Source organism: Alligator mississippiensis, chromosome 5, assembly GCF_030867095.1.
Source record: "Alligator mississippiensis isolate rAllMis1 chromosome 5, rAllMis1, whole genome shotgun sequence".
NCBI lineage: Eukaryota > Metazoa > Chordata > Crocodylia > Alligatoridae > Alligator > Alligator mississippiensis.
The window spans coordinates 29,226,770-29,243,131 of record NC_081828.1 but is presented as its reverse complement, the minus strand read 5'-3'; the positions used below and the strand labels follow the sequence as shown (position 1 = coordinate 29,243,131).

Below are 16,362 nucleotides of genomic sequence, written 5' to 3'. Positions count from 1 at the left end.
CCTCATGCTCCCTATCCTATGGGAGTATGCTACAATTTTTGTTATTGGAACAGTGGAAAGAAGTTTGCCATCAACAAAGGGGAAAGATTTGTTTTTCATTCTTTTCTGATTCTGAAGAAGAACGTCATTCGTGTCTTGAGGTAGCTACAGCATTCATATGCAGGCTTATGTTCAATGTGGTGATCCCTGCCTGTATAATCTTATTCCTTGATTTAAATGCTTGGCTCATTTGTGGGGAATGAGAGAAATAGGAGACTTCGCTGTGTTTCGAGAAGTCGATACTGACTTCAACGGAAAAATAGAATCTATAGGACCGATTTTGGACTCTGACATTCTTATCTGCCACCAGAGAGACTCCAAAGTGTACCAGACTTTTGTACCTGCCTGCAGTTCACTCCAAGACATCAATGAGTACTTCCATCTGTCTGGTAGGCCGCATGTTTTCTTGCACCTACACGACTTACGCCAGACTTTATTTTCATTTCTTGCAAGGGCAACTAGTCTGTATATCAGCTAAACAAACATCTTCTGAAGAAGCTAGTACACCTTTCCCTACAGCTTCCTTTGTCATCATTAAAGTGGTATGGGATGGACCCAATGATAGTCTGTAAAGGAGTACTGCTCTCCATTATATTCCATCAAAGAAGCCAGCAATAGTAGGATGAGAGATCCATTTGGACAGCCTGCAAACACAGTGCATACAGACTGTTCAAGAGGTAAGATTCCTATAATTCCAGTGCCAAGAGTCATTCTTCACAGTGTTGTTTTATTCTTATGCATCTAAGAATTTACGACAGCCAGGGGAAGCAAGATCCACTGTGATATGTCAGCAGGCTTTGGAACTTTTTGTTCTCATGATGACATAACTCTAAAGGTCACTCATTATCCAGAGCTTCAGAATATGCTGGCAAAATATTCTCAGCAGACAGGTTTTTTTTAATGACTTAGTGGCCCATAAACTACAGAACTCAAAACATATTTCTCACGTTGGGTTACTCCCCCATAAACTTCATAACCCCCAAAGAAAATAAAATATTTATCATAATTGCTACACCAGAGAAGGTTAGAGTTGGGTCCTTTTTAGACATTTCTCATTTTGTGGTCTTTGGACATCCTATGTGCATACCTTCTGATTTCAATAATCCCCAGTGTTTTTAGGCCTAAGGACATGAACACAAGAACTTGTCATAGTGAGGGAAATGAGGGCAAGGTTTATTGTACATCAGCTGTTCTGATATTCTATAGTGGCCAGATTCTTGGACCGTATGAGGATTTATCTCCTAGTTGGAGAGACTGTTCTCTGGAATCTAAACAGTATTCTCTTGTTACCAGTTGGCCCTTTCTATACACAACCCCTGTTTCACTGCCTTATAAAACAGCAGTGTCAGTGGCAAGGGCTAACCATGAAGTCTAGTGTTGGAGATGCATGTTCTCTACAGAGGTGAGCCTGTACTACTTAGAAGTTAATGATAGCTTAGTACCCCATCTTACTGGAATAAATTCACAGAACCCTCACGAATGCAAACCCCCCCCCAAAACAAACAAACAAACAAACAAACAAACCTGTTGCATCCCAACCCAGAGGAAAGATCTGCCATTGGAGGAGGACTGTATATGTGAATATGCAAGAAAGCTGAGAGTCATCTTTACTGCTTCTTCCAATAGTATGTTAGGGAAGTTCTGGTTTACTAACTTATTCCCAATTTTTCACTGTTCTTTCCTTCCTAACATTTTGATTTTGGGTAGAAAGTTCTTGTCACTTTTTAAAATTTTTTTTTCATATTATGAAAGAAGCCTGTATATTTGTTCATATTTAAAATATGTATATTTTTTATGGTCTGTCTGGGCTTGATCATGCTTCTATTGAAACTGAGTTTAATGGAAAAAGGAAACGGTTTGAAGGGTGTGGCTTTGTTAGAGCTTGCTTAGCTTTCTGGGGAAAAAACCTCAGTTAAATAATCAGAGACTAGCTATTGCATTCTAAATTATTTCAAATATCACACCTGGTGCTGAAATGAAAAAGATGGGATCTGAGAAAATTGCCATTTTCAGATGCTAATAAGAACTACAAATCATTTGTCTTTTGTTCCAGCAAAATCTCTCTGATCTCTCCATTTCAAAGCTAAGGCTAAGTTTTTTTTCTAATGGTTTCCATTCTAGGCTGACAGTTTGAAAATAAATATAGAAAGAGAATTATATGCATCTGAGGGACGAGTTATTGTGAGCTAACTCAGAACACATACATTGTTCACCTTCAGTTTCATAACTTATTTTTATAAAATTGAGAATGACTTATGAAAAGAAAAACAAGAATCATATTGTTCTCTTCTTGCTGGTTTAATGATGCTGGAAACAGGATAGGGTTCAAGAAGGTAACCATCATCAGTTGTTCATCATCAGGGATCCTGGTTTTCCTTGATAGAGAATTTGAGATTTTTAAAAAAAATTAAAAACCCCAGAATCTGTGATTTAAAAAAAGGCCCCCCACAGCCCTGCTGGTGCCCCTTGTTCCCCCACCCCCACAGCCTCCTAGCCCTGCTTATGCCCCTGGGCCCCCCAGACCCCTGACCGTGCTGGTGCCCCTCACTCCCCCAGCCCCCTACCCCCCCCAGCCCTGCCAGAGTGGGCCTCCAGCTGCCAGGGCTACAGGGCCAGGGGCCGAGGTTGACAGCACCATGCCCATGGCAGGAGGCCATGGCTGTGACAGCAGAGCAGAGCCTGGCTGCCCCCTGCTGCCTGCCTGCTGTGGGCTCAGGTGGGGGAGGCTGGCTCACTGCTGGAGCAGGTAGGGGTGGATAGGGGTGGGGGCGGACACAGGCTCAGGCTCCCACCCTGCTGCCCTCCCCTGGGGCCTCTGCAGCCCGGCTGTTCCCTGCCATGCCACATTGCGCCCACTGGGCTGCAGAGGCCCTGGGGTAGGGAAGCAGGGCAGGAGCCTGAGCCTGCAGCCTGCACCCACCCCCACATCTCACACAGGTCCCCCCTGCCCCCGGGAGTGTACGCAGCTCCAGGAAGCTGTCCCCACCCCTGGGCGAGCTGCCCGTGGCCCTGTCCTGCTCCCTGCTGGAGCCCTGCAGCCATGCACTACGGCCTCAGGCCCCCAGCCCCACACGCTGCCCAGTTGGGCAGCAGCCCCAGTTCCAGCACCAGCCCTGTGCAACTCCCTTCCAACTTCCCTCCCTACAGGGACTCAATTTCCCCCTCCCTCCCCCCGCCACATACTTACCTACAGGAGCTGCTTTCTAGGCTGCCTGGGGCCATGTGCGTGTTCATTCACATTGCGCCCCCTGCCTGACCACCCTCCTCCCTCTCTCTCCCTGCCCCCTACAAAGGGTTCGTTACAAAATTGCAGAATCCGTGGGCTTCTCCAGTAAAATGAGAAATCCATGTTTGCCTTCAGTAAGAGTTAAAATGGAGTAAACCATGGATTTTTCCATGGATCCCTGTCCATCATCCGCTGCTGGAATTAAATCTAAAGATTATAATTGAATCTAAATTCTTTTTGAAAATTAAATTTATTTTACCGAATCAAACTTGAAATCGCATTCTAACAAGTATAAAAGACAAGCCAAAAATGTCTGCATTCTTTATGCGTAACAAATGATTTATGATGTGTCTGGTGTGGCTTTATCAAGTAAGTACAGTAAAATCCATGTTATCTGGCATTCTACTGTCTAGAACACTCTGCTAACCGGAATTTCTGGCCGGTTGGCTGGACGCGGGGGGGAGGGGGGGGCGCAGGGGAGGGAGGGAGGTCGCACGCAGTGGCCACCACCTACCACCCTGGGAGGTTGTTGCTCCGTGTGCTGCTGCCACTAGCCCCCACACCCTGCTCCACGTTCAGCCACTGCCACTCTCCCCTCCTCTGCCCTCCCCGCTCCAAATCCATCCAGAAACCCGCACTCCTCAGGTAACTGGCATTTTTAGATATCTGGCACCCCTCATTCCCCACTCATGCTGAATACCAAGGATTTTACTGCAATAGTGTTCTCAATCATACTTCATATTAAAAGGTAAAATAAACTACAGAATTGTACTGTTTGGAGATTAGTAACATGTTCTTACCAAAAAATGAGCACAAGAGTTTTGAGTTTAAAATTGAATTAAGATGCTAGGAATCTTTTATGGTTTCAAAATTCAAACTGCTGTGTAGGACATCATAGTATTCCTGAGTTTTTTTAATTATAATTTGATTCTGGCAGATTAATTCTGGTTTGTGAAAAAAGACAAAAAATGCAGAGATTCAACATTCTGGGACTGTTCTGCGGAACCATTGTTTGTGCAGTTCTGATGGAGATGTTAGAAACTGGCAGGTGGTTTAGAAATTTCAAGAACTAGTTCAACTGTATTATTAATTGACTTCATTTCTCTCTTTTTCTTTAGAGTCAGAAACATCATGAAGTGTGCTTGAAAGAGCTAGGGCACAGACTCCAGAAATCAGAAAACCAGAACCAGAGTATCCAGAATTACATCAAGTTTTTGAAATCCTCATACATAACAATGTTTGGTTAAATTATTTCAGTTAGATAGGGCCAAATCTTGCATGGTGCTGAGAGCCCTTGTCTTCAATTAGATCTAATGGAAATTGAAGCCACTTGGCACTTTACAGGATTGAATACTGACATTAAGTGCACATCTTCATTGGATTGGACAGGGCTGGAGTACATGTTCTACCAACTCACTGCTGCTACGCACATACCTCCTATCAAAAAAATATCTTGTAACTGTTGTTTGAGTAATACTGGATGCACTAAGGCTATACCAAAAAGTGGTCACATTAATTTTTGGGGATATAGCACACACAGACTCAGAGTTAGTGGGCATGGCACATTTTCACAATGGTAGGTTTCCTAGCTTTGTCCTGCACAGTGTAGTGTAGTGTAGACATGGCCTACAGCTTTTCTCAGGGAATTTCCATTCCAGGTTATACAGTGTCAGACCTTACACTCATGCGTTATACTAGATGATCATGCACCAAACCACAGCATTACTAATATGAAGAGAGAGTTAATATACCTTAAAAATTGTGAAAAGGAAAACTGAAAGGTCAATGAAAGATGCATGCTCCTGTTCACTGTACTTCCATTGCTGTAGCCATCTTACTGGATTAATTTTGTACTCTGACTACCCTGACAGTAATAGAAATCCTAGTCATAGCATTTTCCAGAAGTAAAAAAATAAATGAAACAAATTTAAGATATCTATAGTATGGAAGCTCTAAATATTCTGTTTGCTTCCTTACAGTGGCCTGAGTTTGTGCTTTAATTTAAATATATGAATATTATAATTCATGTCAGTAGAATTATTCACATATTTCAGAGTAGCTCCATCCTTAAATACCTACCTGAACTGGGGCCAATTTAGAAAAGGTTCTGATATGGAAGCTGTTTTCTGTAGCAATTACATAAAGCGCTATTACAGAATTGTGATAGTTTTTGAAAAATAATAGATTCAGATATAATTAAACATCTCAATATATAATTCAAAGTGCACATTAAATCCTGTGTGTCTTTTTTAGATAGAAATATAACTGAAATTAGTTTTGTTTTTTGGGAAAAATTTTTAATATTTTTTCACTTATTTCAAAATACCAACTAATATTTTATGGTCTGTCCCTGTGGTATGTCAGCAGGTTTGGGGGGTGGGGGGGGGGTTGCTTTGAAAGAAGGCATCCACCCCAACAAACTAATGTGATGTGGTATTATTCTGCTGGTGTGCCCTTCTAAGTTTATCTTTGTGTTGTCATTGTCAGGGAAAATCTTGCCATATTTACTTGCATACATCACACCCTCAACCAAGACATATAACTTGTTTTGGGAAGGTAGAATACAGAGAAAAAGATTTTTTCCAGAATCTTAACAGCCACATCATAGGATGCTGGGCTCACCATTGGCTAGGTAGTAGCTCAGCCAAAAGCTAACGCACTTTGGCAGCAGCTAGTAACAGAGTTAAACCTGCTATTATGGAACTGCCAGGAGAGTGTGAGTGATGCTAAAGCAGGAGTAGGCAAAATATGGCCTGGGGCTGGATATGAGACACCAGTTGATCGCATGTGGCCCATAGCTGCCCTCCCAGCTGCCTGGGTACTACTCTGCTCCCACCACCTCCAGGCAGCTCCTCCTCCTGCCCCTGCTGCACTCCTCTGGCCAGCAGGTAGCACTGGAAGCAGTAGCAGTGGCCATGGGGATGTGCACAAGGCAGCACACTCCCAGCCATGTGGAGGGAGGTGGAAGCTGCAGCTGGGCAGCTCCTGCAATGCATGGAGCTCCAGCTTCTAAGTGGTTGGAAGGCAACCTGAAGCTGGGGCAGGAGCTGCCCGACTGCACTTTCCTCCCCACTCCCACCTGGCTGGGTGTGTGCTGCCTGGAGCACATCCCCATGGCCACTGCTGCCACTTCCCAGCACTACCTGCTGCCCAAAGCAGTGCAGCAAGGGCAGGAGGGGAAGGAGAAGCTGCTGGCAGAAAAGGAAACTGAGCAGTATCTGGGCAGCTTCAGCTGCAGCACAAAAATTATTTTTTCAAATAAAATTTAAAAAGTAGATATTTGATTTTTTAAATGTAGTATATGCTTTAGTTTTTCTCTATAGTTTGTTAAAATGATATCTTCTGAAAGATTTTGTGTGTGTGGCCCTTAACAGCTCACCAAAACTCGTTAAGTGGCAGCCAAATCTTAATTGCCCACCCCTGTGCTAAGGAATGGGCTCTGCCCCTTCTATATGTGGCTGGAAACAGAGCGGACCCCCCAACAGCTATTTTAGCAGCTACCCTATGTCTCCATTCCAGCAAGGAAATCAGCTTCCTTGTTTAAAATGCTCACCCAATTTAAAAGGTTATTTTGGGGGGGGGACAGATGCATGTGGTATGCAGGTAAATATAGTCTTATTTAATTAGTTTTTCGCATCGTGTCATTAGCCAGGTGTTTTCTACTACATTTTGGTTGTCTACATGTGCATTCAATTTTATTTGTATTAGTTTAATACTTTTTCCTCTCTGAAGAGTATGTCTAGCAATTATGAAAAATCATAAAATTTGAAAAAAAATCATGAATTTAAAGCATCAAGAAATGCAAAAATAAAGCACAGATTCCAGCACAGGAATGGATTTGAAAGCCTAGTACAGGATCAGTTAAACATTGTAGAGATCATTGTAGCAAACATAAGGTTTTATAAGTGATTTAAGAAATTATATGTTCTAATAAATTGTTTTTATCATTTGCCCTTAATCTTTTTTTCTTTACCTTACTATAATAATCTATGAGATGTATCAGTATATACATCTTTAATTGGACTGAGCTAGCAGAATTAATATTGGAATGTGGAGTCTTTATGTCAAAATAGTATAAATATGATTATGCCTTAAGTATTACAGGCTTACTGGTGCTTGCTATGAAACTTGCAAAGTGTCACTGAGATGTCAGGTTAAAGTTGCTGGGCTGGCAGATTATTATTATTATTATTATTTGTACACTGAAAATTCTAATTTTGTATGGCATGCCTGGAGTGCTGATCCTGCAAATTTCTTCATATGACTTCATGTTTCTTGAAGTTAATGGAATTATTCTCATGTCAAGCATGTACAGGGCTGGGCCAGTGGGATTGTTTGGGGTTTTTCAGGGTAAATTTAAGTACATGCATAAATTCTTATAGGACTGAATTTAAGAGGTTTTTTTAAAAGCTATTTAGAACCAACTCCTAGCAGTGTAGTAGATTAGAGCAGAGACTGAACCCCAAGTCAGATTAGTAACAGACATTGCATTTATCTCCGGATAATCTGTGCCTTTCTATGTCCTGGAACAAAAATATCCCAGGATAGGCAAGTATACTTGTCAGCCCTTTTAATCAGGGTTTAGTGAGTGGCAGTATTGCCACTTCACAACATTTTTTTTTTTTACTGATAATGTCAAAGTTTTTACTGATGATCTGACTTTTTTACTGACATATTATGTAAAACATGCCAGTAAAATCATGTAAATGTAACTATTCTGCTGGATCAAGCAAATCATTGTTAAAAACAAGTTTGATTACTGGTAAAAAATGAATAAAAATATTGGGTTGGTAACACTACTTCATGTAACAGTGGTTTGACACCATGCTGCCCCCTGCAGGAGTCCCCTACTCATCCCCACACCCTGGTACTCCTGACGAGAGCCGCTCTAATGAAAGCACTGCAGCATCTCGTGTATCGGTGTCCCCATTCAATGAGCTTTAAGTTCAAGCACCCCAACTGCCATTTTTAAGCATGGGGACGCTGATACACAAGATGCAGGAAGCTGCTGGAACACGGTAATTACCATGCTCCAGCAGACTCAATTGAGTCTGCTCCAATGCGCTACAATTACGTGTTGGAGCAGCCTCCGCACTTGTGTATAGGCACTCATAAAGCCCTGAGAAGACCTACCTTTGGGGCGCCGGACCCCTGCTCAGACACCAGGTGGCACTGCTGTGCTCCATCTGTGCTTTAACAATACAACCAGCTTGTTTTCCGACTACAGACCTTCAGGAACTCAGTGCTTTTACAGAGCTGATCTTGCAGAGCTATTTTTCCTTCAAATGACATTTTTTTTTTTTTACAGAATTTATTGACAGGCATTTTCAGTCTAGTTATTTATGGAGTGTCCATGAAATTTTTGACAGTTGGCAGCCCTGGTGAGTGGCTGTGCTTCTTTTCTGCCAGTGATGCAATCTTGGGATTATTGTACAGACATACTTTGCAATATCCCAAGGTAAACTTTGGGAAACTTTTTTAGGATTTATCCTGGGACAGCAGACATGGACATCCATATGATTGCACTTTGTTTGGCGATAATATGGTATATCCTGGAATAAATGTGATGTCTGTTTGCAGCCTGTGTCACAACAAATAGGCAAAAGACTATTCTTAACCCTATGGCAGAAGGTTTCAATCTCTGGTGTTATGGTGATATTGTTACTGACAAGCGTTTCATGCTCAGCCACTGGAAGGGCCACATACTTTTGCACTTTCACTTTTTTTAGTTTTTAATATTTTTACTATAAAGGTTTAAAATCTCTCTCTCTCTCAGTCAGGACATATGTAATTATTCCATGCAATCTCTCCAGCAAGAAAGATAGAAAGACCTATCTGTACATCTGAAAGACTATATTTTATAGATGAGTACTTACAGAATTCTCTTGAGAGGTGGAAGATGCTGGTTTAAATCCCTGAATCAGGAAGAAGCAGATTTGAAGAAGTTTGGAGGACGATCCAAGTCTGGTGGTTAGGATACCTTAGATCTAGTTCCTGCTCCAGTAAATATTTAATTATGTAAAGTAGAGGTTATATTTAGGCTAGAGCAGTGGGGGATATGGAATGAAGTGTTGGGTCTTCCACAGTCCATGTGAATGCCCTAAAGATTGGATTCTCTGGTAGAAGGAGGCCCACCATTCTTGACTGTTTGGTGAGTCTAGTTCTGAAAACTTTTTTTCAGCTAAAACTGTTTACAATTAATTCACAACTAAATTTGGGACAACAAAACACACATTTTCCCAATGATAAGTTCATTCTCTGAAAAAAAACCCAAATGCCCTGTTACCTGTGTATTTAAAGGCACTTACAGTAGGCAGCCATTGCAGTGAAAAAGGTCCAAAAAGAATCACACAAAACTCTTCATTGTCTGGTTGAAACTTCTGAATTGGGGGCTAACACTGGCTGTCTTTAGGTGTCATGAATTTGGTAGCAAGTGTTGGAGGGAGGCTTGACTCCCAAGGCGTCATTTAAAAAAAACTGGAGGGAGTTGATGCTAATCCAAGGAAATAACATCTTTTATAAACCTATCCAAAAAAAAAAGCAGAGTGGGGTAGTTAGCCACATTAGTGTGAAGAGAAAATCGGCAAATTATTAATAAGGGACAAGGGGATGAAGCCAATGAAGAGTCACATGACTGAGTTACTGAACTTGATTATAAATCTGTATTCAACTACAGAAATAAATAAGTTCAGACAGCTAAGAAATGAGAAAACCTATAAAAATAGTTCTTCACAAAGAACAGAGCCCACCAGGGAATACTTGGAACATGTGAAGATATGAAAGTCAGTGGGAATACATACAAGTTATATATCACAGGTCAGAGGTTCCTAAGCTGTGGTATGTGGCGTACTTTCTGGTGGCCTGCAGAGAGCTGATTGGTCACATGCTTTTGGATCCCATCCCTCCCCATCTAAATTCTAGCTGAATATGCAAATGATGGATAAAACACAATAAAAGTACCATGGACAATTGGTGTAATTGCTTTAGGGATGTTTAAGGATTTTGAATCGGAAGCCAGAAAAATATCTCTGAATTTATTTTACCGCACAAGAGGACAAAGTCTGTTCTACCTTGATGGTGATGAAAACTTGCCTGTTCAAAAAAAAAAAATACTCTAGGCAAATGAAAAACATTTTGCAAGGCTGAGCTAATATATCTGGGTAAAGATACTGAAAAAGAAAAATGCATAGGTGACAGCAAAATATGCACGAATTAGTAACATTAACTGAAAGCCAAAAGGGCAAATATAATTTTAAGTTGCACATATAAAGGACAGTGGATCTGGAGAGGGAGATAAATGCCTAAATGAGTCTGGTACAATTGTGTCTGGAATGCTGCATTTGGGTCTGAGTATTTTATTTCCTAGAAGGTATAGGCAAGAGGAGAGTGGTCAGAGAGGAGATGGTGAGTTAAATGATGCATTGCCAGTCTTTACAACCTCTCCTAAAATATCGTCTTTCGAAAATCAGACCACTTATTCCTTACTTTTGCTTTTTAATTGCCTCCAAATGTTTTACGCATTTGCGAGATCCAGTAGGATCTGTACTTGTAAGTCACATAAGCATTTATATGCTCTTTGCATGCGCTTGCTGCTTCCAAAGAGATGACGACACAGAATGGGGTTTTTTTTATTCATAGAAATATTGATTATGTGTTATAGAACATTTCTATATCTACTGATTTGGAAAGGTACTCTTTATGGTTTTGTGTCCTCTCATTTTCAGCATAAGTTACATATTGTGATCTTTTAAAATTAATATTTATAAGTCTTCTTCATCGGCTTTTATCTAACATAGTTGGTGGCAACATATTTATTTTACCATTCATAGCACTGGAATGATATCAGGCTTGTGTAATATGCCGCACTTTACTTCATGATAGGAAAAATCGATATATTATGAAAGCCAATTTATTTTATAAGAAACTTGTAGGATAACCCTTCCATTTTAACCTAGGAGATATGCATTATATCTTCTGCAACATTTCCTTTATGTTGTGTTTTATTTTCAGAATGTTAGTGTTTTCATCATAATATCAGGTATGGTGTGCATCTTATGAGGCAGCATAACTTCCTTCATCTGTAGACCCTCTAGTGTATGTTCAGCCCTGCTTTTGAATTTGAACTCTGATCCTTTTCAGAGTCTAATGTTCCTCTTAAAATGAAGTGTATTTTCCTGAACATGGTGATATGTTGTGGCTGTTCGTTGTCGTATTTCCTAAGCTGGAACAGGACTGCTTTAACCACAAGCATAACCTGTTTACTCAATAAAAGATGAGGTTTTTTTCCCCAAATTGGCATGGGGAACAAGACTCGTCTTATAATTACATACAAGGGAATCTCACTAAATAGATTGTCTGTCATTCAACTGCTGCCAGCAGCAGCATGTGTTCAGAAATGGAAGCCAATTGAAAAGTAAATTAAATTCAGCCAACATGGCTCACATGGGGAAAACATGCTGATGGGAACCTGTGTGGGGGGGTGTCTGTATGTGGCCCTTATAAAAAAAAAAAAATCACTGGCAGTTATTCCACCAGAAGGGAATAAGCACTGGACCTGGAGGTACTGCAGGTATTGCAATTCAAAGCCAGCACTCAGAGAGGCTGAAGCAAGCCCTCCCCTGGTACCAAAAATGCTTTTTTTTTTTTTTTTTTTTGGCAAAAACCTCTTACCAACCTGTTGTGTGACTGCTGTGGTTCACCTGATGGTTCAAAAAGCACCTTTACAGTTGCACCATTCTTATTTCTATTATGAAAACCGCATCACACACCCCCATGCCTGCATACTCATAGTCACTTTCAAATAACACAATTATACAAAGCAATCAGGACTCGTGGTACAGGTGATATCTTTTATTAGACCAACTAGATTTTTGCAAAAAAAAATCCTTAATTGCAAACTTTGGGGCACAAACACCCTTCTTCAGGCATCAGAGAAAAGACTGTAAAAGTTCCCCTGGGTAGAAATGAAAGTTCACATTTCATAGGAGAGTTGAAGATGTGATAAAAACTCCTGTTTGGAACTACTCATTTTATATGCAGATTAGGCTCAGAGAAAAGTTGGAATAGTCTGTTTACCTTGAAGTTGTTTGGTGGTAAGCAGGATGTAGTCATATTTCCTTCTGGTTATGGTGTTTCATGTTTCACAGAGGAGTAAATAGATGGAATGCTCTTCTGGGCAGGCATTTCTTATGTGGTAAGGTGTCTCTGAGACGCATAAGCAATGCCTGCCCAGAAGAGCATTCCATCTATTTACTCCTTTGTGAAAGTGGCTACAACCTAGATATCTGACACAATTATACAAAGGGCTTTACAAAGTTTTGGATTTTATTCCTGTTACCAGTTTGCAGATCTGGCTCATGTACTTGGCCCAGAGCAGAATCATGACACCTGGCATTCCTCTGGCTCCGGACCATTTTGCCTTATACAGTGTGGTTCTTGCCCAGAAGAAGACACAAATGGCTCTTTGGATTCTGTGGATGACTTGCTCTGAGGGAGGGAAGTCTAGTGTGGTATGTAGAAGCATTGGTAGTAACACTGCCTTCATGGGTGCTATGCACCCCTACACTGACAGGCAGCACAATTGCCATAGTCCCAGTCTCTGTTTGGCCTTGGCTTCAGTCTTTTCCCCATGCCCTCTGGTCAAACTCCACCCTGAGGATCTTTACCCCTTCACAGAGAATGGAGACTCCCAGGGATGACAGGTGCCCAAGTTCACCCAGTACTAGGCAGGTCTGCAAACTTTGAGCTTGGCCCCCACCATTGCTTTGTATACTTGGGTGTGTTATAATCCTCTTTCAACTGTCCACTTGTCCCTGCATATGATATTGAGGTCAATCATGTAGGCCAGGGGTGGGCAAAATGCAGCCCGGGGGCCAGATGCAGCCCTCCAGGCTATTCTATGCAGCCCGTGGGGCCCCTAAAAAATTTAGAAAATTAATATTAATCTGCCCTGAGCTGCCTGTCATGCGGCACTCGATGGCTTGTCGAAACTCAGTAAGCGGCCGTCTGCCCAAAATAATTGCCCGCCCCGATGTAGGTCAAGATGTTTGTCTCTTCCCAGTTACTCCCAGGAATCTCTGCTCTACTGATCTAGGGATCCTGTCTCAGCTGCTGTGCTAGTGATTCCATAACACAGATAAACAGGATCAGGGAGAGTGGGCAGCCCTGCTGAACACCTGACTCCACCACAATCAGGGCTGCCAACAGCCTGTTTACCAGTACCTTGCTGCTCACATTGGTGTATGGTGTCTTTATCCATGCGACAAAAGTTGGGAGGGCCCCCATCTTTTTTGGTGTCTAAAATAGGAACCAATGAGATCCCTGCCCAAGGAGTTCTATATTGCTTTCTGGGACTAGGTGGGTCCAGACCTGGAGATCTGTAGAAAATGCCTACAGGAAGGTCACCTGGGAACAGGTATGGAGAAGGCCTCATAACTCAAAAATGCTGATTGGAACTTGCCACAAGGATAGATTAGTACAATCCCTCTAAATAAGACATAAGGTAAGGTAAGTGCACTGCTGACCCCTTTATTAAGTTATGGTGAGCCACTACTTGGCATACGTGTTGACTCCATCTTCACTGCCACAACTGAGCTGCGCCTTTCTCATTTCCAGTGATTCCTGGAATCCTGTTCCTTAAATGCCTGGCAAACATCGTGAAACAGAGCCTCAAACAGTTCACCCATTATCCCTCTGTTGCCCCCTCTCTCAGCCTGGTGTATGCTATTAGTGTGGCCCTGCCCTGCATGAGGTGAAGCTGGACCAGGTTACCTTGCATCTCATCTGCATATCATTTTTGGAGCATCCCAGGACTCGTGACTGGAACCTGGTGTTCTTCTCATAAGTGGGGGCTAATCAGCACATGGATCCTTTGTGGTGGCTATTTGGAGAACACACATATACTGAGCAGTGCTGAGTATATGTGTGTACTCCTGGAAGGGAGTAAAGATCCTTGGGGTGGAGTTTGACCCAGAGCTGATGAGGCAGAGGGCGTGGGAAAAGATAGAGGCCAAGGCCAAACAGAGACTGGGGCTATGGCAATCACCCTGCTTGTCAATGGAGGGACACGTGGCACTGATGAAGGTGGTGCTACTGCTGATGCTGCTACACACTGCCCTAGTCTTCCTCCCCTCAGGACAAGTCATTCACAAAATCCAAAGAGTCAGGTGTATTTTCTTTTGGAACTGTACATGGAAAAAAGTGGCAAGGACCAAGCTGTACAAAGCGAAACAGTCCAGAGGCAGAGGAATACCAGCCATCCTTCTCTTCCTCTGAGCCAAGTGTGCAAACTGGCAACAGGGTGGAATCTAAAACAGCCAGCTTTGTTAAGTATTTTGCAAGGCAGCTGCTGCAACACTGGCAGGTACACACAATGACCAACAGGAGCCCATGGACCATGGTTTCCCCATGGTTTTACAAGATCCTGAAGCACTTTCAAGAGAAATACAAGCTGCATGACACTACCCTAGTGACCCTGGTGAACCACCACAAGATATGGGAGGTGGTAAGGGAAAAAGACAGCATATTTCCTGTGGACTTACTACCTGGTGACAGCTGCCAGATCGTGTGAGAGCGAATCTTCCACAAGGACCTGCAGAAGGAGCACAGAGACCTGAAATGGCAGGCAGCCCACCAGGCACTCCCCATGTGGGCATGGAAAAACAGGGCAGGGCTGAGAGGTGCATCGAACTGCTCAAGACAGACCTGCTGCTGGCAGGAAGAAACGATCAACCACCTTTTCTGGGAATGCTCATACACCAGAGAGGTGTGGAAGAAAGTCCATGCACTCTTGGTGGAGACCTGACCAGGAAGCAGTCCTCTACAAGCACCTGACCAGACAGCAAGGGACCCCAACAGCTCGCTTCGACCAGTTCATATCCTGCTTCAGGTATGCACTGTGGAAAGCCGGGAGCCTGCTCATAAACAGACACTCAGACTCCACAGTCAAGCACTGTATTAAAATAGGACTAAGTGAAATGTACTGGTACTACAGGAATACAAAGTGTGTTTCTAGAGTTCCTGTGCTAAAACTCTTGTGCAGCAGTTTCAAAAAAAGGAACATGCATTAATTCTGGATGAACAAAGTTTAGGTGTACTATATGTGAGGAGCTACAGCCATGCTTGATTTCAAGGTTATTGGTTTAAATTTTGCTTCTCATTTCCATATGGTCATGGAGAGCAGAGTCTGATGCTAAGGAGAAGGGGAAAGGGCTACCAGAGGAAAAAGCTGGGGGTGAAGCTACCTGACCCCCCAGATTTGTTTTCCCTGATGCAGCAGTGGGAGGGGGCAAATTCAAGGCAAAGCTCCAATAATTAGATTCTATACCTGGAAAATTATAACAAATTTATACATTTTCCATATATAAAATCTAATTACTGGGGGGGGTCATCTTCTATTCAGATAAATACAGTAATTTAGTTTTCAACTAGATTTAGAGAGAGTTTTTAGCTAAGTTATTTGCGCTTTAAGTATTAGGCAATGAAATGTGTGTGGGGACAGAGAAACTTTTAATAAACACAAGGCTTGTTTCTTTTATTTTCTAATTGGGTAAGTACTTAAGTAGAAATCTGAAGTAAATGTTATATTTTTAGCAACATTGTTAATTCTGCTACGTTAATTCTTGCTGTGTTTATTTTACAATGCAGTGTGCTATAATGCAGATTTCCCAAGCAGAGCAATGCTGAATTGGTGAAAAGTTTTTTTTGCCTGTGTGTTTTTTTTTAAAGTGCCCCAGATGCATAGGAAAATAACAGCGGACTCTGCTGTTACTTAGAGACAAGCTAATTCATTATATGTGTATCTTAAATCTGTCAAGCAGGGAATTTTTTCTTGTAAAAATGAAAATGATAGTAAAAGATTCACAATTCTAGAAGTAGTTTCTAACCATGATTTTAACATGATTATTTCCTTAATTTTTTCAAGTAAACTTTTGGGTTTTTTTCCAAAAAAAACAATCATTGTGGAAGATGATTACAGCTGTGAAGAAAAAAATCCAAAACAGCTCTTTAAGCTTGGTGCACCCCTGTGCCGAGCACAGCGTATCCCCAGAAGAGGCATCACATTAGTTTGACCTGGCTCGCACAACAACTGTATAGAA

The 16,362-nt window shown here is 42.0% G+C and overlaps 1 protein-coding gene and 1 long non-coding RNA gene across 10 annotated transcripts in view; one reads left to right on the top strand and one right to left on the bottom strand.

The window, feature by feature from the left end:
* The window catches only part of ODF2L (outer dense fiber of sperm tails 2 like), an 81,791-nt gene extending 74,568 nt beyond the window's left edge, over positions 1-7,223 (top strand). For all 4 annotated transcript variants that reach the window (XM_019489064.2, XM_019489063.2, XM_019489065.2 and 1 more), the window contains one exon: positions 4,384-7,223. In XM_019489064.2, coding sequence (XP_019344609.1) covers positions 4,384-4,512 — 129 coding nt within the window. In that variant the 3' untranslated portion in view covers positions 4,513-7,223. The remainder of the gene's footprint in view (positions 1-4,383) is intronic.
* The window catches only part of LOC109283562 (uncharacterized), a 98,593-nt gene that overhangs the window by 835 nt on the left and 81,396 nt on the right, over positions 1-16,362 (bottom strand). The gene's annotated exons all lie outside the window — the stretch shown is intronic.